This window comes from Desmodus rotundus, chromosome 10 (genome assembly GCF_022682495.2).
Source record: "Desmodus rotundus isolate HL8 chromosome 10, HLdesRot8A.1, whole genome shotgun sequence".
NCBI classification, from domain to species: domain Eukaryota; kingdom Metazoa; phylum Chordata; class Mammalia; order Chiroptera; family Phyllostomidae; genus Desmodus; species Desmodus rotundus.
Window position 1 is genome coordinate 66,386,560 of NC_071396.1, and position 20,249 is coordinate 66,406,808.

Below are 20,249 nucleotides of genomic sequence, written 5' to 3' on the forward strand. Positions count from 1 at the left end.
AAAGGAGTTTTAATTGCTTACATAATTGGGCGTAGTTTTAATTCTGGCACATGTAAACATAAGAGATTTGGGATAAAGGTCACAATATAAAAAGCCAGAGTAGTTAGTTTATCATAATTACTGCTTTTGCAATATAAGTCCATGTTCCTAAAAACCACCTTTATCTACACCCAAACTTTTAATGAAGTTATAGGTAGCTGAAATCATTCCCCTATGACAGAGCAATGCTGATGTATTATTTCTAATCTGCATACCATACCATACCATTTCCACCCAGACCCAACAATAGTGTTGGTTATAACACTAATTTCAATTATAACCCAAATTGTGGCTTCCACATGACTCCACACCAGAGTTGAATTGTTTGGGCTTTATTTAAGTCCTGATCTGCTACCTTACTTTTTCAGTATCCCACTCACTTTCCAACATAAACCTACTTACTATAGTGTACACAAGAATTCAGGATAACTGCAATTATCAGGGCATTTAAAAGAAAACCCACTCTAAACTTGCTGAAGGTAGCAGTATGTACATCCAGTAGCTCTTTGAGCCAGGGCAATTTAGAATTATAAACTGTTTCTTGCCAAAGAAAGCTGAGGAGAATAAAGAGAAATATGGTAATAAGGGACCAGCACAGAGTTAATTCACTGTATTCTAATAGCTGTGAAAAAGTAACAAGAAAAGGGTGGTGCTATGAAATTTCCAACCCCAATGGGAAAGAATATGAGCGTTATTTGGTTTTATTTTAAAATGAAACACATCCTAATATATAATCACACGAATGTTATGAACTGGAAAAAAAAGAGGTAAATCCCAGTGATAGGACCAATATTAAACAGCTTTATCTATAAAAGGAAATATAGTATAAAAAATAATGCCTAAAAGCCTAAGTTTGGGACTGTTTAAGAATGGAATAGTTCTACATCAAAAATTGAAATTAAATTTCCAAGTCACTGATTCTTAGTCTTTTTTGGACAGACCTGTTTCAGAGACTGAAAGCTATAGGTCCTTTCTCCTGAATATAGATTTACTAAGGAATCTGTGATATAATTTCAGTGTTTACAGAATCTCTCCCTAATTATGGATCTTTAAGTGATTATCTTTCTGCTAAATTATGATGTTCCATACAAGAGATAATATCTTCTTCAGATAATACACTTTAAAACCTAAGAACCTTTTCACTGATCTCCTTGCCTCCTAACTGAATTCCATACAACATCTCGAATTATTTTCTTTAAAAAATAGTGTTACATAACTCCCCATTTTGGAAAATCATATTTATTAAGCCCCTTATCCTAATAATCATAGCCTTTCTCATCTGCTACCCATCTTTTCTCCCTTACTCCCAAGTTCATCCTTTTTATGCCAGTCAGACCATTCTCCTGTCATTGACATTCTCGGTCATTCAATAAATATACACAGACCTTTTACAGTGTGATGGAATTGGGGTGCAACAGTGAACAAAACAGACATGATCCATGTCCTTGCACGGCTTTCCATGTTCCTTTCCAAACCAACTAGAAATCTGAACAATTAAAGAATAATACTGTTGTCTTATTTCACATGTCTATGTTTTGTTCACTGAGCTGAAACATCTAAAAAGACAGTCTATAACACTGTCTTTACTTATATTGTTCCAAACGCCTGTCTCAAAAATGCTAAATGGAGTGCTGTTCATAGAAGCATTCAAAATTTGTTAACTAACTATGCAATGTTTAAGATCTTCTTTATTATATTCATAATACTTATCCCCTATGGCAAAACTTGAAATTCAGAAGTAAAAAGATAAAAATTCCAATTAGTTTCAAATTTAACATCCAGAGATAATCTATCACAATGCCAGACTGGGTCATTCAAGAGTTTTCACTCTTTGTAAAAATCCATAATACAAATAAATTATTCTTCTCTCCAAATGCTCAAAAGTAATCAATAATTTTACCCTGCCCTTTTCTATTACTATCAACAACCCCTTCGAATGTATAGTTTGTTAAGTAGGCAATACAGTCATCATTTTAAAGTTGAATCTCTTCTGTAAAATGGAAATAAACTTCACAAGGTCACCCTGTGCAGTTACTTTCCACAGAACCTGCTTTTTCTGTCCCCCACACACAAAAATATCCAAAAGAGGAGGTAGAAGTAGAACCCTTTTATAATTTTAATTTTAACAGTAAACATATATTAACTTTATAATTTAAAAACCCTAATAAAAATGTTTTAAAAATTGTTTAAATTCTTGATTGCTACGTTTAGAAATTTTGAGTAAGAAACTAAGAAAAATGGTCAAAGGATATCAAGTGTCAATTCACAGAACAAAAAGTGCAAATAATTACTTCCCCCATGTATTAGCTAATGACCCACATTCATACCAAAAGATAAAAGCCTTAACATGTAAAACAAAAGTAATATAATTTAAATTTAATAACAAATTTAAATTGTTAACCAACAATAAATAGGTATGAATTTATTTTCATTGAGTATTTGCAAAATGAGAGCACTAGCAACTAAAGAGGAAGGAGTCACAAAGAGGTAAAAACAAAGGAAAGGAAGAATGAGTAAGCCAGTTTGCTGTCAAATATTCCTGTTCACTTTCAATAACAAGAAGATAAACAGAAACTTGATAAAGAAGTATTATTTTCCTGTTCAACGGCAGCTTAAAGAGAATACTCATCTTCATTTTTGGCACGTTTTTATGAGTCCTGGAAGACAGAGATAATTTCTGAGGGTTGAATTACCACTATTGGGTGATCAACTAAACTATAAATCTATTGATAAATTGGGTTGATCTTAAGAAAATATTTCTCTCAAATAATACTTACATTTATATAACACTTAAAAATTCCAAGTTAGTTCTTGTGTAATCATATCTACAGTTGGAGATATAACACTGACAACTTTTTGAAATATTTTTGTAACTAGATATGCAAGATACCTAGTTATGAAAATAATTATCATAGTAAAATAACACATATAAAAGTATCTAACAGTACCTAGAGAAAAGAAGCTCAATAAAAGTCCCTTTTCTTAATCACCAAGTAACTTCCAAATAGTTAAAATTAAATTCTGGTAATGAAGACTTACTTTAACTTGGAGGTTGCAAAACTTTAGAATAGAACTTCAAAATACACGCTAAGGCTTTACACCTAGTTGTAATATTTTTGTGCAAATTATGGTATAAAACATTCTGTAAAATTTTAATTTTCTCTTCTGTCTTTAACATTATTAATCTTCACCACTATTTAGTAATATCATGTAAAGAATGGTTTTAGTGTTTACTTCTACCCTGCTTAAGTTTCAGAAGCAGAATAGAAAAGAAAATGGAGTACAATGTGGCTTTAGTGGAATAAAGAATAAAAGTACATGTGTTTCTTTCCTCTTCTTTTAGATCTGCAAATACTTCTTTCAAGACTGAATTTCAAAAGTCTAGCATTACTCCAGAGAATTTTAACCTGTATCTTATCCATGGTTCAATAACATCAGATTTGATCTCAGAATAGCTGAGAAATTCAAAGAAATCAGATGTACAAAGTACTTCATGAACTACGAAGCACTGTAATTTTTAATATACTACTATCTTGTTCTTGTCTTTTTCTTTTAAATATTTTTAAAGATTTTATTTATTTATTTTTAGAGAGAAGAGAAGGGAGGGAAAAAGAGAGGGAAAGAAACATGGATGTGTGAGAGATACATCTCACCACCCCTAACTGGGGATCTGGCCTGGAACCCAGGCATGTGCTCTGACAGGGAATCAAACATGCGACCCTTCAGGTACCCAGGCCAGCACTCAATCCACTGAGTCACATCAGCAAGGGCTAACATCTTATCCTGAGTCAATATAGCTAATTCTAGGAAAAGAGCCACACATGCATAGTTTCTGTTTTCTATTAGAAGTTAAAAAATCAAAAAAACTCCTATGTAGGAGGAAGAACAAACTAAAATCTAAGAAGCTACAAAGCTCTCACAATTCTTTCAAACAATATGGTAGTATTTATCAATAATATCTGTGATATTTTCCCCAATTATGGCCCAAATACAAACTGATAACCAGAAAAGTAATTACATATTTTGAAATAATAAACAAATGTTAAAAAGACTGGCCAAAGATGACAAAATTTTTAAATGCCAAAGAAAAGTAAATGATTTCTACCCCATAACTTGTGGCTTCATAATTTACCTCTTTTACTTATGTCTATTTGGAAGCATTTCTGTGTTTAAACTTAATTTTCTAAAAACTTAAGTTTGAATTTCTTAAAATTTTGGAAGGGCTCAATAATCAAAAAATGTAGTCTTAGATGCTATCTTCTAATCTGGAAAAACTCAAGTTTATTATTGCAGTATCTATTCCTTCATAAAAGTCTTAAATGAGTTTGATGAGTTATCTCTCTCTTTAGTCACTGTAATTAAAGTATGTTTCTTTAGAACAATGATATCAATATCAAAGTGAAGTCTGCTGGAACAGCCTCTTGTAATGTTAACTGTAGTCCTTCAGCAGATGTTGAGAATAATTTGCTTCTGACAACTCACATAAAAAAAAAACAACCCAAGAACAACCATATTGTAATCTCATAGGCTTGCTGGGCTATCTTCCACAATTCTAGTAAGGTATTGGTTTTTCTTTTCTTTTTGATTTCTTGACCAAGAAAGTATAAGGTAGAATAGCTGATTCCCATGAACTACGAAATTTAAGGAACACTGACTTAACCTTTTCAAAATCAGCTAACTCTTAAGAGGCAGAACACAGAGAAGTGACTAGGAATAGCGAACAGAATCTGTCACTTTTTTAGGTCTGTGAGTATCTACACATCACATAAATATGTCCAAAGCCTCATTTTCCTTAGCCGTATCTTAGAATAATAATAGTATCTATTTTACAATGTTATAAACATTACCTGTAATATTTCACTTAAACTTTGAACACAGATATATTACACAGATATTCTAAATGCTCAACATGTTTATCATAAACTTTAGCTTCAAGTTACAAATAATCTGTGTAATACTAAAATATTGACATATGGTTTCCAGTATTATCAATTTAAAGCACTAGAAAAGGTCTTTAAAATTAACAGTATAAGCCAATAAACAAAAACTGTCTTAATATTTCTATGTATTTTAGATCTACAAGATAACCTTAACATGAACTATTCAAAGCTAAGTTTATAAAGGAAAATTATCTCCTGTGACTGCCGTATCTGGAAACTAGTAACAGACAAAATAACACTGCAACTAAGACACTTTCACTATTACTTTTTAAAAAACCATTGCTAAATGGATTATGCATGCATGAGTGTATAGGAGAATGTTTTCAAATGCTATATGAAGAAACTTCATATTCTCTCCAGAGGAAGTCAGGCTCTAACAACTGCAATTTTTAAAATGTTCCATAAGAGGCTTTACTAAGATTAGAACTAAGTGGGGATCAGAAAATATATCTACAGGGAATTATAATCTATAAAACACCAGGTGCTGAAAACAAAGCTAAGGCTAAGCATAAGCAAAAACCAAGGGATATTGACATCTTTTTACAAAGAAAGAACTGTATTCATTTTAAAAACAATATTACACTTGCCCTGGCTGGGTGGCTCAGTTTGTTGTAGCATCTGTACAGCAAAAGGTTGTGGGTTGGAGAGTTATAGGAGGCAACCATTTGATGTTTCTCTCTCAGGTTGATGCTTCTCTCTACCAACCCCCCCAACCACTTTCTCTCTCTAAAATCAATAAACATATCCTTGGATGAGGATTAAAATAATATCACCACTTTTTGTAAGTATAAAAGTTTACAGGTATACAATGAGCTGTCCATATGTAATCCATTTGTTCCTTCCAATGTCCCTGTAAATTATGTAGGGTAATTTTTTTTTTTTTTTTTTAAGATTAAAAAGGCAAGGTTCTGAAAGTTAAAGTGATTTGTTAAAACCACAGTTAGGGAGTGACAAGTCAAGAATTCTAACCCAGAGCTTCCACTTACATTTTAATGTTCTTTCCACTACTTCTTAAAGAACGAGGCAAATTAGCATCTACACAGCAAGAAATCTCTAGCCCCAAACTAGAGTATTTTAACTAGTTGTGCTGACATCATTAAGTCATTTCACCTTACTAGGCCTTTATTTTCACATCTGTAAAATGAGGGTAACGGATTAGATAATTTGAGGTCCCTGCCAGTGCTAAAGATAAATCCCAAAGACTGTACTCTAAGGCATTTTACAAATACATGTTGGTGTTAGTTTTAGCAACAAGTTCCAAGTCAGAAAGGAGTGTCAACAGCTCTTAAGAAACCTACTACAATTACTGGACAAATTCTCCATGCCTTTCATAGATGCTCCTTCAGTATTATCAAGTTTATATACAGAAAGCAGTCTAAGCCTCTCACGGACTATGACAGAAATAATTAATCCCACTAATCATTCTCTTTTTAGACTGAAATGATGCTCTTAAAACATAAGAACAGTTTAAAGAAAATTTAACTGCTATCAACTTATGCCAAGAAGTTTAATGTTTTTTACTATTATTCTTCTTGTTCTTTAGAATAAAAGCCTCTTTTCCAATGAAGTGTTTTTCAAATATCCTTACCAACTACCATTTCTCCAATCTACCTCCTATAATTAGTCACATTTTCAACCAATTCTATAGGGGAAAAAGTAGCATGAAAGTATCTTAATAAACAATGTTGTCCTTTTGAATTCACTATACTGGTTAGGCACTCATCCCACTCCCCCCTCCCCAAAACCTTTTGACCTCTTTCTGATCGTAAAGAACTAAAAGCAGAGATCACACAACATATATTCACCTAAGTTCTTTCCTTATCTGAATATGTTCTCTCTACTCTTCTTCAAATATTCTTCATGAAATATACACCCAAGAGTTTTACACTTCCCCAGCTCTACTTGTTCATAAAACCATTCTAGCAACAATTATGGAAACCACAGAGATTAAGAACATTAAGGGGATCCTGCCTTTTTTTTTTTTTTACTTTTCCTTCCATGAGTACTTCTTAACTTAGTTTTTACTTCATTTAAACACCTTGCCTGTCCCTAAATACAACACATACCCTGAATAGTTAAGCTTGACCTTAGTCAAACCATATGCAGATCTTCAGAAATGTAGTTAGTGCTTATGTGAACTATAAAAGATTTTTAAGTAGTAAAAGCTTTCTCTTCTTGCCTATAATCTCCTGGGGAAATATTTCAAATATTTAAATGTTTTTGCATTTAGCCCAAATTAAAGACGTTCCCAAACAACGTAATTAGTTAACATAGCAACTTGATCTTACACAGTTGACACTATCTCATTTTTGTTTTTAAGCCACTTGGCACCAACAGATCTTAGTTCTGCCAGTTCTTAGCTAATCTCCAGGAAAGCCTTTTTATAATGATTGAAGAAACTAAAACAGATCAGTGCCCAAGGTTTATAACAGCCTACTCGAGCATATGTTTTTAATAAGCAATTCCTTTAAAAATAGCTACTTTGTTAGTTCGTCTTCCTTTACAATTCACATAAACCGTTTTTAAAATAAAAAATATATATAGATGATTGAGAACACAGTTTCGCTCCAACTTCAGGATTAGCGACAGTAATTCCAAAGCGTTACAGATCACTGGATCTGCAACCCATTTCACCCGCGGGTGTCCAGTGGAAATGACAACGTCGATGACTACACTGCTTAAAATGTTTCTTACGGTTTCAACTGGTGTAATAGTGTTAACTTCCCATCCTAATCTGTTTCTTACTGTTATTATTAAAACAGCTGTCAGCTGGGCTTCGGTAACCTCTTTGTACAATCGTTTTATTCAACGCTTTGAGATCCTCCAGGATACGTCACTCCCTATTACACCTCAAATAAGATTTAAGAACCTGACATTCTCTGAAGGTCTAAGAACACCATTTGAATAAGCACTCAAAGAACGATGAAGAGAATCAACTGCCCAATGCGGCAAGAACAGATCAGATGGCGTTTAAGACAGGACTGAAGCTTGGCCGCTCTCCTTTCCCCTCAGACAGACTATTAGAGTGGCAATTTTTCTTTTCTCTTTCACCCACCTCTTCCCGACCCCCGGTACCTCCGATGCTCCCTCCGGGAGGGGCCGCGACGGCCTCCCGCTGGCAGGCTGGCGGGCGCGCGGGGCAGGCTGGGCGCGTACCCACCCCCGCCCCGACCCGCCCCGCTGGGTCGGGCAGCGGCAAGCCGACGGCGCCCTCTCGGGCCGCGCACATTCGCACGCACACGCTCCTCCCGGCCCCGCCATGTTCCGAGAGGCGGCGGCGGCAGCCCAGTCCCAGCAGCTAAGAGTGGTGGCATGGGGGGCCCAGCTGAGGTCCCGCCCCGCCTGACACCCCTAACCCCAATGGCAGCTGCCAGCTGCGCCGCTGCCCCTCGGCACTCCTGGAGGAGAGGCGACGGGCGGGGCGGACCCGCGCCGGGGCCACTAACGGCTTGTCACTGTCAGCCCGGCGACTTCACAGGCCAGGCCGGGCGATGAAGTGAGGAAGGAGGTGGGCAGGTCGCGTCCCTTACCTTGTTCTGGGGAGGGAGGGCCGGCAACAGCGCAGAACTGAGGGGTCTCCGCCCGGGCGCCAGAGACTGGGCTCGTAACCGCGCCCCTTCTTCCTCCTGGCCTTGTCGCCACGCCCCCCTCTCCCTCACTGACCTGAGGCACCGTCGACGCAGGAAGCTTTAGTCCCTGAACGAGTGCTTAGGTATTGCCGTCGCTGTCGTTGTCTTCGTCGCCGCTGCTACCGCCACTAACACCGCCGACGCCGGGCTTAAAAACATCTCCGGTCTCGGTCTGTCTCTCACCACAGCCTCCTCGCTCGCAGAGCAGCGTCGCCCGGCGATTGGCGGCGATGCGGCCATGTGACTCCGCAGGCACGGGACACGCGGCGTGACCGCCCCGCCCCTTCCGCCGGCCCCTCCCCGCTGCCCCGCCTCTCTTTCTGCTGGACCCCAGCCACCGGGCGGGGAAGTCGGAATGTACCAAGTGGGAGGCGGAGGTGGGGGAGGTGCAGTCCGGAACTGCACCCTGAATGCTCGTCTTTCTCTCTCACCCCACCCAGTTGTCGCTGCTTCCCCTTCGCTGTCACCAGCCCTAGAAGGAAGGAGGAATCGGAGCTAGGAAGCAGCGCAGGCGTCGCTGACGCTGCTCGGCCAGCGGAACATGCAGTAGCTTTTTGTGGCGACCAGGTCATGGACAGGACTGCAAACTTCTGGAAATGGCGGCGGCGTCGAAGAAAAACAGACTCTGCATGGGGTATTCACGTTATTTTTGCAGGGACGGATGGGCGAGTTTATGGGCTCGATGCTGCGACTTAGGCTTAAGGCAAAGGAGGAGTCTCTATCGGTATGCTCGTAGCTACGGAGGGCTGGCTCCGGTGCGTCCGGAGAGGCGGGGATCGGCAGACCACCCGAGCTCTGGCCGCAGTGCGCCTGCGCCGCAGCACCTGTGCTGGAGTCCACCGGGCCCCGACGGATGCTGGCGGCTCGACCGGGCAGCTTCTTGCGCACTTTCACCTGAGTCAGGTGGGTGTGCAATGCTATCCCGAAAAGAATCAGAACGTGCACTTGCGGCAGGGACAGCACAGACTCCGTAATACGCTCTCTCTCATTCACATCTTCCAATAACATTTTTAAAGAAATTTAAGTGCATTTTTTCACATCCAAGTTGGTACTTCAGAGAACTTAGCAGGTACTAGAGATGAGTGCGTAAGGAAAATTTTCCATCCCCCAGCAGCGCGTACTGATTTCCTTCTGAACACTTTTTATTTACATTGAGGTTAATCTGTTACAATTTGTACATATTTTTATTTAACATCAAAGGGGTTACATAACTGGAGGGAAACCATTTTATCCTAACTTCCTTCTGGACACTTTATTTACATCGAGGTTTTATCCTCGAAAATTTGTGCATGCCTTATTTTAACCACCAAAGGGATTATAATTGGAATGAAATCACCTTCCTCAATAATGGCCTCTACGCAGCAGCACCCACTTGTGACTTACTGAGTATAGTTACAAATTTCTTTGTTACCAATCACGGATGCTGTAACATCGCAAACTTGACAGAGAAAGCTAAATCCCAACAAATTACTATATTAAAGCATAAACCTGCATTAAATAACAGTATTTTTGTTTCCTAGTTCCTTATTTTCCTACTCTGAAACATAGGTCTAAAAATAATATTGACAGCACCTTGTAGCCACAGGTGGAAAACAATTAAATTCGATTTGGATATTTATGGCACGACATACAAAGGAAAAAGCAATTACTAAAAATTTAACTCTGCTATTGCTTAAATCATTAAGTTATTTAAGTAACTGTCATAGAAGTTGACTATTATGGATAGCAATGGCAATAGCTATTTCTATAGTACTAAGTACATAACTCCAAAAGTGAAAGGTAGCTAATCTTGAATTTGCTGAATTAACTATGGTTTATGGCAATAGCTATATGTTCAACTTTATATTAAAATCACTGAATACAAGAAGGACTCAGGCCACCATGATGCAAGGTACTGTATTGACTACACTCAATAGGACACTACTTGTGTTATTTGTAGAGATCAAATTGCAAAAAAAAAATTTTCATGAAGCTCACATTAAGATTATATGTGGCAAGTTATAAATCAGCAATTATTTATTTGAAAGGTCCAAAAGAAACTTTTTAAAGCAAGAGGAGCTAATTTTCCATTGCAATGTGAAACGATACATAAATCAGTAAATTCTTATTAAAGATATTACAGATAGAGGTCTCAAAAGAAGCCTGAAGAAAACTAGTTTATATCTGCAAGCAAGTTGATTAGGAAGCTGCTCACATGGCTTTTAATTGTATAGCCTGGTCTTCCGTTAGTGCAAGTCCTGGAATCCATCTTCAGCAAGTGGATAAAATGTCTGTCTTCCTAACATTACCAGGAGGTCAAGGATCCCAAGCATTAAATATCATTCTTAGCCCAAGTTAAATTTCATCACATTTATTTAGGGTTATTACTATAAGACACCTAAAATGTGTGTATTTGGTATCTGAGCTAGAACCCATTAGGCAAAATTTACTCTCCATCTTACTTATTTACACCTTTAGAATCAATGACTCATGTTTTACTCCAGTAAGTCCACTTAGATCATTTAAAAAAAAAACCAAACTGCCATTATTTCAGGATGGTGAATGTAATAAATGAAAAATATAACCTCAGAACATAGTTTATTATATGACTTAGTCTATACAGATGTAAGGTCTTTGTAGTGAATACACTTACAACTATTATCATGTGCTCTTAAAAATTATCTGGAGCAATGGGCCCTTGATATTACAAAGCAAGTAATTCTGAGGATTCAGTAGCTTTTCCCCTAGTGACTTTCACTATCAGCTCAAAAACAAAACCACCACCAAATAGATATTAGACTCTTTGCTAACAGGAAGGATGAAAAGTTGGTTTGTTGGTTTATTTTTGCCATTAAACGGCAATAAGTAAACTTCCTCTCCAAATACACCTCCTTAAAAAACAGCCCAGTTAAGAACTTAGAAGAAATAAGGGAGTGAGTGTTGGTAAACACATAGGCCAGGATATAGTTGTCATCTCCTGCTGTTAGAAATTGCAAGGAAATTTTAATCAGTGTGTTCACATACATTTTGGAACCACCTTGGATTTTTATAATGACATTTTAATGCCAGGTGTTTTTAAAAGCTATTCAGGACACCATCATTAAAAGCAGTGCTTTAATGTTAAATATGATAGAATTTTCAAGAAAAATAGGCAAAAATTTTTAAAGACTCAAATGATCTAGATAAAACTATCTTGACCTCCTTACACCTATAATCCACTTGAGGTGTCAGTTACCAGCTGGATATACAATAACAATTGTGTGCTATATAAATGTAAAAATATTTAAAGGGTACACTGACATACATAAGGTTTATAGAAAGATAATGTTGACTTCAGACTTAGCTATGGCTAAAGATGGAAAAACAAAATGTATTTGAAGTTTTTATTTTTATTACATAATAACTTAGTATTATTGATAAAAATGACCTGGCAGTTGAAAACAGGGGTGTTGGAGTTACTATTAACTAGATTATGGAATAATGTCTTCATAGCTAGCCATAGATAGCTGAAGATTTTAAAATGGAGCTCTGATATTTTGACATGGTACTTACAGAGGTGCAAGTTGCTAGCTTACCACTAAGGTGTACAAAGGCTGAAATGAACAAATAATACTGAAAATTTATGTACAGGAGATTTGTATTTTATTTCTCAAGTGACATATTTACAATTGAATATAAATTAAAGGCCTGCTTGCACACCGAAGCCAGGTCCTTTGGGTGGTTCAGTTAAAGAGGTGAGACCCCCAGCTGGCTCACAAGAGAAGCGTCCACTCCTGAAAAGAAAAGCAAGTAACATTAAATTGACTATTAATGATTACCATTTATAAATTTTTACTTTAAAAAATTGTAATTCTTATCTCACAACAGCCCGGTTAAGTAACTATTTTCCCCCCAAGAACTAGCATAGATTTTTAACACAAACATTTCAACTGCTACAAGATTTTTTTTTTCTGCTTTATTTTTAAAATATATTTTATTGATTATACTATTATAGTTGTCTCACTTTCCCCCGTTCACTCCCCTCTACCCTGCATACCCCCTCCAACCCACATTCCCTGCCTTTAGTTCATGTCCCTGGGTCCTACATATGAGTTCTTTGGCTTCTACATTTCCTATACGATTCCCCCTGTCTATTTTCTACCTACCATTTATGCTACTTATTCTCTGTACCTTTTCCCGCTCTCTCCCTTTCCCACCCCCCTGTTGATAACCCTCCATGTGATCTCCATTTCTGTGGTTCTGGTTCCTGTTCTAGTTGTTTGCTTTTGTTTTTGTTTTAGGTGTGGTTGTTAAAACTGTCAGTTTGCTGTCATTTTTACTGTTCATATTTTTGATATTCTTTTTCTTAGATAAGTCCCTTTAACATTTCATATAATAAGGGCTTGGTGATGATGAACTCCTTTAACTTGACCTTATCTGAGAAGCACTTGATCTGCCCTTCCATTCTAAATGAAAGCTTTGCTGGATAGAGCAATCTTGGATGTAGGTCCTTGCTTTTCATGACTTGGAATACTTCTTTCCAGCCCCTTCTTGCCTGTAAGGTCTCTTTTGAGAAATCAGCTGACAGTCTTATGGGAAGTCCTTTGTAGGTAACTGTGTCCTTTTCTCTTGCTGCTTCTAAGATTCTCTCCTTCTGTTTCATCTTGGGTAGTGTAATTATGATGTGCCTTGGTGTTCCTCCTTGGGTCCAACTTTTTGGGAGACTCTGGGCTTCATGGAAGTCTATTTCATTTGCCAGATTAGGGAAGTTCTCCTTCATTATTTGTTCAAATAAGTTTTCAATTTCTTGGTCTTCCTCTTCTTCTGGCTCTCCTATAATTCGGATGTTGGAACATTTAAAGATGTCCTGGGGGTTCCTAAGCCTCTCCTCATTTTTTTGAATTCTTCTTTCTTCATTCTTTTCTGATTGGGTGTTTCTTTCTTTCTTCTGGTCCACACTGTTGATTTGAGGCCCAGTTTCCTTCCCATCACTATTGGTTCCCTGTACATTTTCCTTTGTTTCTCTTAGCACAGCCTTCATTTTTTTCATCTAATTTGCGACCAAATTCAACCAATTCTGTGAGCATCCTGATTACCAGTGTTTTGAACTGTGCATCCGATAGGTTGGCTATCTCTTCATTGCTTAGTTGTAATTTTTCTGGAGCTTTGATCTGTTCTTTCATTTGGGCCATTTTTTTTGTCTCGATGCACCTGTTATATAATAAGGGGCAGAGCCTCAGGTATTTCCCAGGACAGGGCAACCCACTTTGCTGCACTGTGACACTGTATGTGGGGAAGGGATCTGAGAGGGAGCAATGGCACTTGCTCCGCTCTCTGCCAGATTTCAGTCACTTCCCCCACATGATGATGATTCTGTCATCAGTCTTTAAGTCTCTTTTTAGAGTCCTAGAAAATGATTTTTTGTTGAGAGGACAGGAAAGTAATCCACATAATCGTTTATTAGATATTTCTAGCTATTACATTACATAATGCAAGTAACTAAGTAGAAAACTGTAACACATAATGCCTAAAGTCAGAAATTAGTTAACATATTTGCATTATAGGTCACAATGTAAAAACCAGATCAAAAAGCAGACACTGTGTACTATATATCAGAGCCTGAAATTATTGTAGGGTAAGTGGCAAAATGACATTTAACTTCAATAAAAAACAGTATTTGGCTTTGTAATTTTTTAATAAGTAACAGGCATACCTGCTGTTCTTTGACTGCCCATGAAATAATGAAATAATGAATTTATTGTGAAGAATCTTTCTTCTCCTCTTCCATAGGTTCCTTCTTATGGTTTAAGCTCAGCTACCCTCTTTACACAACACAAAGGGCCAATTTAAGATTATAAAAACCAAAGATTCTGGAACAATAAATGGAAGAATTAACTATGTACACTGCCTGAGCTCTTCACAGGATTATAGAATTTTATGTAAGAAAAATATTTTAAGAATAACCTGGTCCAGTTTCCTAAAGTTTGTTCCATGAAATGACAATCCCAAGACATACTTGAGGGGGAAAAAAGGAGTTCCAGGGGTCTGTTATATCTGCCTGCAAACATTCTCCTTCCCCCACAATTCACAAAATGCACATGAAAATATTATAAAGGCTGTAAAATCTCCCAATAAAGCCGATAAACTGCATTTAATTTACTAGTCATGTAATTTTTGCCCTCATTTATCTATAAACATGCTTCACAACACAAATACAACAGCAGTGATCTAGCGCTATCCATTCACCTCACAGCTACAATTTACATTACAGTTTTCACATAATAAAAAAATTTTTCCCCATTAACTTATGATTAAAATGCTATATATTAATCAACCTGTTCTCACCACCACAATTCAAAAGGTAAATCTGGTTTTTTAGCCATTCCAACACTATTTGTACATTCATCATTTTAACCCGATTACACTCTAGAAATCTTGGTAGTATGTACAATATGTTTTTGTTCTATTTTATTTTATTAAATTTATTGGGATGACATTGGTTAATAGGATCATATAGGTTTCAAGTATACATTTCTTTTTTATTAAGTCTACTTTATTGATTATGCTATTACAGTTTTCCCAATTTTTTTCTCCCCTTTATCCCCACTCTGCCCGGCACCCACCAACTCTGCAGCATTTCCCCTCCTCTTAGTTCATATCCATGGGCTGTACATATAAGTTCTGTGACTATTGTTTCCTATACCATTCTTAACGTCTACCCATCTATTTTATGCCTACCAATTACGCTTCTTACTCCCTGGACCTTCCGCTCCTCCTCCCCACTGAAAACCCTCCATTTGATCTCCATTTCTCTGGTTCTGTTCCTGTTCTGTTTGCTTAGTTTTTGTTTTTGAGGTTCAGTTGTTGATAGTTGGGATTTTGCTGTCATTTTATTGTTCACAGTTTTGATCTACTCCTTTTTCTTAGATAAGTCCCTTTAACATTTTATGGAATAAGGGGTTGGTGATGATGAACTCCTTTAACTTCACCTTATCTGGGAAGCACTTTATCTACCCTCCCATTCTAAATGATAGCTTTGCTGGATAGAATAATCTTGGATGTGGGTCCTTGCCTTTCATGACTTCGAATACTTTTTTCTAGCCCCTTCTTACCTGCAAGGTTTCTTTTGAAAAATCAGCTGATAGTCTTATGGGCACTGTTTGTAGGTAACTATCTCCTGTTCTCTTGGTGCTTTTAGGATTCTCTCTTTATCTTTAATCTTGGGTAACTTAATGATGATGTGCCTTGGTGTATTCCTCTTTGTGTCCAACTTCTTTGGGACTCTCTGGGCTTCCTGGACTTCCTGGAAGTCTATTTCCTTCACCAGATTGGGTAAGTACTCCTTCATTATTTGTTCAAATAAGATTTCAATTTCTTGCTGTTGTTCTTTCCCTTCTGGCACCCCTATAATTCGGATATTGGAACGTTTCAGGTTGTCCCAGAGATCCCTCAGACTCTCTTCATTTTTTTTGAATTCTTGTTTCTTCATTCTATTCCAGTTGGATGTTTATTTCTTCCTTTTGTTCCAAATCGTTGATTTGAGTCCTGGTTTGCTTCCCATCACTGTCGGTTCCCTGTACATTTTCCTTTATTTCACTTTTCATAGCCTTCATTTTTTCCTCTAATTTGCAACCAAATTCAACCAATTCTGTGTGCATCCTGATTACCAGTGTTTTGAATTCCACATCAGATAGGTTGGCTATCTGTTTATCACTTAGCTCTTTTTCTGGAGTTTTGCTCTGTTCTTTCATTTGGGCCATATTTCTTTGTCTCGGCACACCTGTTGAGTTGTAGGGGGGCAGGGCCTTAGGTATTCTGCAGGGCAGGGCAACCCTCTTTGCTGTGTTGTGGCAATGCCTGTGGGGGAGGGGTCAGAGAGCGAACAATGCAGCTCACTTGCTGGATTCTAGCCCAACTTTTCAACAAACTCTCATGTGAGACTGGGAGTTTCTCCCACCATGGCAACCCCCACTGTAGTCCACAATAAGTTATGAGTCTCTGTTTCCCATTCAGCCAGCCCCGCCCACTTGGTCTGCCTTGCTGCAGGTTCTCTACATAGGTCTGTCTGCCATCTCCCTCCTACCAGTCTGGTTGGTATGGCTGACTGTTTCTTGCTTGGTGGTTGGAGTTCAAAGCAGTTTGATTTTCTGACACTTATGGTTGTTTATTGTTTTTAGATTGGTTGTTATCCTCCTTTTGGTTGTGCAAGGAAGCAAAGGGTTTCTACCTACGCCTCCATCTTGGTGGGAACCCTAAGAGGAAGACTTTTTAATAAATGGTGTTGGGAAAACTGGATAGACACATGCAAAAGAATGAAACTTGTATACTTTCTTGTGGGAGGGCTCCACCCGCAGAGACCCACCAGCTGCTATGAATGAGAATAAGTCTACCAAGACATGATCTTCTTGGGGAGGAAAGGTGACCAATCTCTCAAGGGAGAAGGGCCAATTTAAGATGTCTTTATAAAACTAAACATTAAGAATTCAAGTTGGATTCAAAGTTACTTTAGCTAATGGATACTAAAAAACACCCATAGTTAATTAGTAATTTGAAAACAAGTTTAGAAGTTATTTTCAGTACTTTAATTGAATATAAGAACCACCTCAGCACACAAATATTTGTGTATTAATGTTAAAATAAGAAAGAGTATTGTTTTACTATCAGCTTCCTATTTTCTTTCTAGGTATCATTTACCGAAAATTAAAAAGCGGTTTTGAACAGCACAGAGGCATCAGTTTTTACTAAATTTTGCCAGGGTAGACCTCATAGTGGTACTCAGAAATCAGTTACTACTGAACCATTACTCAAAAACTCACAATAAGTACCACTTTCAAATAAGTAAGCAGAGAGCTTTAGTATAAAAAGCCTTGTAATTTGGGTACCATTTTCTTCACAGTATCTCTCATTATCATATATATATCCAAGACATTAACTTTGAGAAAGAGAGGGTAAGGTCTTGTTTTTATATACTGGGAAGACATTCTAGAATTACCATGTCCAAATACAATCTTTCATAGCCAACATCATACTAAATGGGCAAAAAGTACAAGTGTTTCCCTTAAAACCAGGCACAGGATAGGAATATCCCATCACCACTCTTATTCAACATACTACTGGAAGTTCTAGCCACAACAATCAGACAATAAGATATAAACAGCATCCAAATTGGAAAGGAGGAAGTAAAACTGTCCTTTTTGCACATGACATAATATTGTACAAAGAAAACACTAAAGACTCAACCAAAAAGCTACTAGAGCTAATAAATGAATTCAACAAAGTAGCAGGATACAAATATATTTCAGGAATCGGTAGCATTTTTATACACCAATAATGAACTATAGAAAGAGAAACTTAAGAACACAATCTCATTTATTACTGCAACAAAAAAATAACTAAGTAAGATACAGAGAAATAAATTTAACCTAAGAAGTAAAAAAACCTATACTTAGAAAACTATAGGTAACTGAAAAAAGAAATTGAGGAAGATACCAATAAGTAGAAGCATATACTGCATTCATAGATTAGAAGAATTAACATCATTAAAATACCCATACTACCCAAAGCAATCTATAGATTCAACGCAATTCTCCACAGATCTAGAAAAAATATTCCAAAAATGTATATGGAAACAAAAAAGACCCCAAATAGCCTTGACAATCTTTTTTTTTAAATTTAATCTTTATTGTATTTTTTCCCATTACTGTTGATCCCCTTATACCCGTCCCCCCAGCAATCACCGCACTGTTGTACATGTCCATGAGTCCTTTTCCTTTTTGCTCAATCCCTCCACCCCATAACCGCCCCCCCCCCACTAGTTGTCACCCGCTTTCTGTCTATGGGTCTGTCACTGTTTTGCTTGTTAATTCAGTTTGTCCATTAGATTCTACATATGAATGAAATCACATGGTATTTTTCTTTCTCTGACTACCTTGTTTCACTTGGCATAATATTCTCTAGGTCCATCTATACTGTTGCAAAGGGTAAAATTTTCTTCTTTTGTACGGTCAAGTAGAATTCTATTGTGTAAATGTCCCATAGTTCTTTTATCCACTTACTATTGATGGACACAGGCTGCTTCCATCTCTTGGCGTCTAAATAACACTGCAGTGAACATAGGGGTGCTTATGTTCTTTTAAATTATTGTTCTGGGCTCCTTCAGATATATTCCCAGATGTGGGAATGCTAGGTCAAAAGGAAGATCTACTTTTAATTTTTTGAGGTATCCCCATACTGCTTTCCATAGTGGCTGCATTATGTTCCTACCAACAGTGCAAAACGGTGCTGGTGAGGATGCATTCCACATCCTCACCAGCACTTTTTTTTTCTTAATTCACCGATGATACCCATTCTGAAAGGTGTGAGATGCTTTCTCATTGTGGTTTTAATTTGCGTATCTCTGATGATTAGTGACATTGAGCATCTTTTCATATTTCTATTGGCCATCTGTATGTCCTATTTGGAAAAGTGTCTATTCAGGTCCTTTGCCCATTTTTTTTTTTTTTCCTTTTTTTAAATATATTTATTGATTATGCTATTACAGTTGTCCCATTCCCTCCCACTCCACTCCATCCTGCCCACCCCCCTCCCTCCCACATTCCCCCCCCCCCCCATAGTTCATGTCCAGGGGTCATACTCATAAGTTCTTTGGCTTCTACATTTCCTACACTATTTTTACCCTCCCCTTGTCTATTTTCCACCTATCATCTATGCTACTTATTCTCTATACCTTTACCCCCCTCTTCCCCTCCCAATCCCTTATTGACAACCCTCATGTTCTAGTTGTTTGCCTAGTTTGCTCTCATTTTTGTTTTATGTGTGGTCATTAATAACTGTGAGTTTGCTGTCATTTTTACTGTTCCTATTTTTGATCTTCTTTTTCTTAGGTAACTCCCTTGAACATTTCATATAATAAGGGTTTGGTGATGATGAGCTTCTTTAACTTGACCTTATCTGAGAAGCACTTTATCTTCCCTTCCATTCTAAGTGATAGCTTTGCTGGATACAGTAATCTTGAATGTAGGTCCTTGCGTTTAATCTTGGGTAATGTAATTATGATGTGCCTTGGTGTGTTCCTCCTTGGGTCCAGCTTCTTTGGGACTCTCTGAGCTTCCTGGACTTCCCAGAAGTCTATTTCCTTTGCCAGATTAGGGAAGTTCTCCTGCATTATTTGTTCAAATAAGTTTTCAATTTTTTGTTCTTCCTCTTCTCCTTCTGGCACCCCTATAATTCGGATGTTGGAACGTTTCAAGGTGTCCTGGAGGTTCCTACGCCTCTCCTCATTTTTCCAAGTTCCTGTTTCTTCATTCTTTTCTGTTTGGATGTTTGTTTCTTCCTTCTGGTCCACACCATTGGTTTGAGTCCCAGTTTCCTTCTCATCACTATTGGTTCCCTGTACATTTTCCATTGTTTCTCTTAGCATAGGCTTCATTTTTTCATCTGTTTTTCGAATAGATTCAACCAAGTCTGTGAGCATATTGATAACCAGTGCTTTGAACTGTGCATCCGATAGGTTGGCTATCTCTTCCTCGCTTAGTTGTATTTTTTCTGGAGCTTTGAAGTGTTCTGTCATTTGGGCCATTTTTTTTTTTTTTTTTTTTTTTGTCTTGGTGCGTCTGTTACTTTAAGGGGCGGAGCCTTAGGTATTCACCGGGGCGGGGTAACGCTGGTCGCTGTCCTGTGACGC

The 20,249-nt window shown here is 37.6% G+C and overlaps 2 protein-coding genes across 11 annotated transcripts in view; both read right to left on the reverse strand.

Moving 5' to 3' along the window:
* Positions 1-8,839, reverse strand: part of ANKRD12 (ankyrin repeat domain 12) — a 139,972-nt gene extending 131,133 nt beyond the window's left edge. For 2 of the 10 annotated variants that reach the window (XM_045187702.2, XM_045187701.2), the window contains exon 1: positions 8,510-8,839. The gene's annotated coding sequence lies outside the window, so the exon portion shown is untranslated. Of the gene's footprint in view, positions 1-8,034; positions 8,149-8,509 lie in introns of those variants that run through there. The other 8 variants (XM_024580247.4, XM_024580242.3, XM_024580241.4 and 5 more) reach the window with 6 other exon arrangements.
* Positions 8,840-12,206: 3,367 nt separating this feature from the next.
* Positions 12,207-20,249, reverse strand: part of NDUFV2 (NADH:ubiquinone oxidoreductase core subunit V2) — a 44,804-nt gene continuing 36,761 nt past the window's right edge. Inside the window, exon 8 of the mRNA XM_024580249.3 lies at positions 12,207-12,360. Within this exon, the coding sequence (XP_024436017.2) occupies positions 12,267-12,360 (94 nt within the window). The 3' untranslated portion in view covers positions 12,207-12,266. The remainder of the gene's footprint in view (positions 12,361-20,249) is intronic.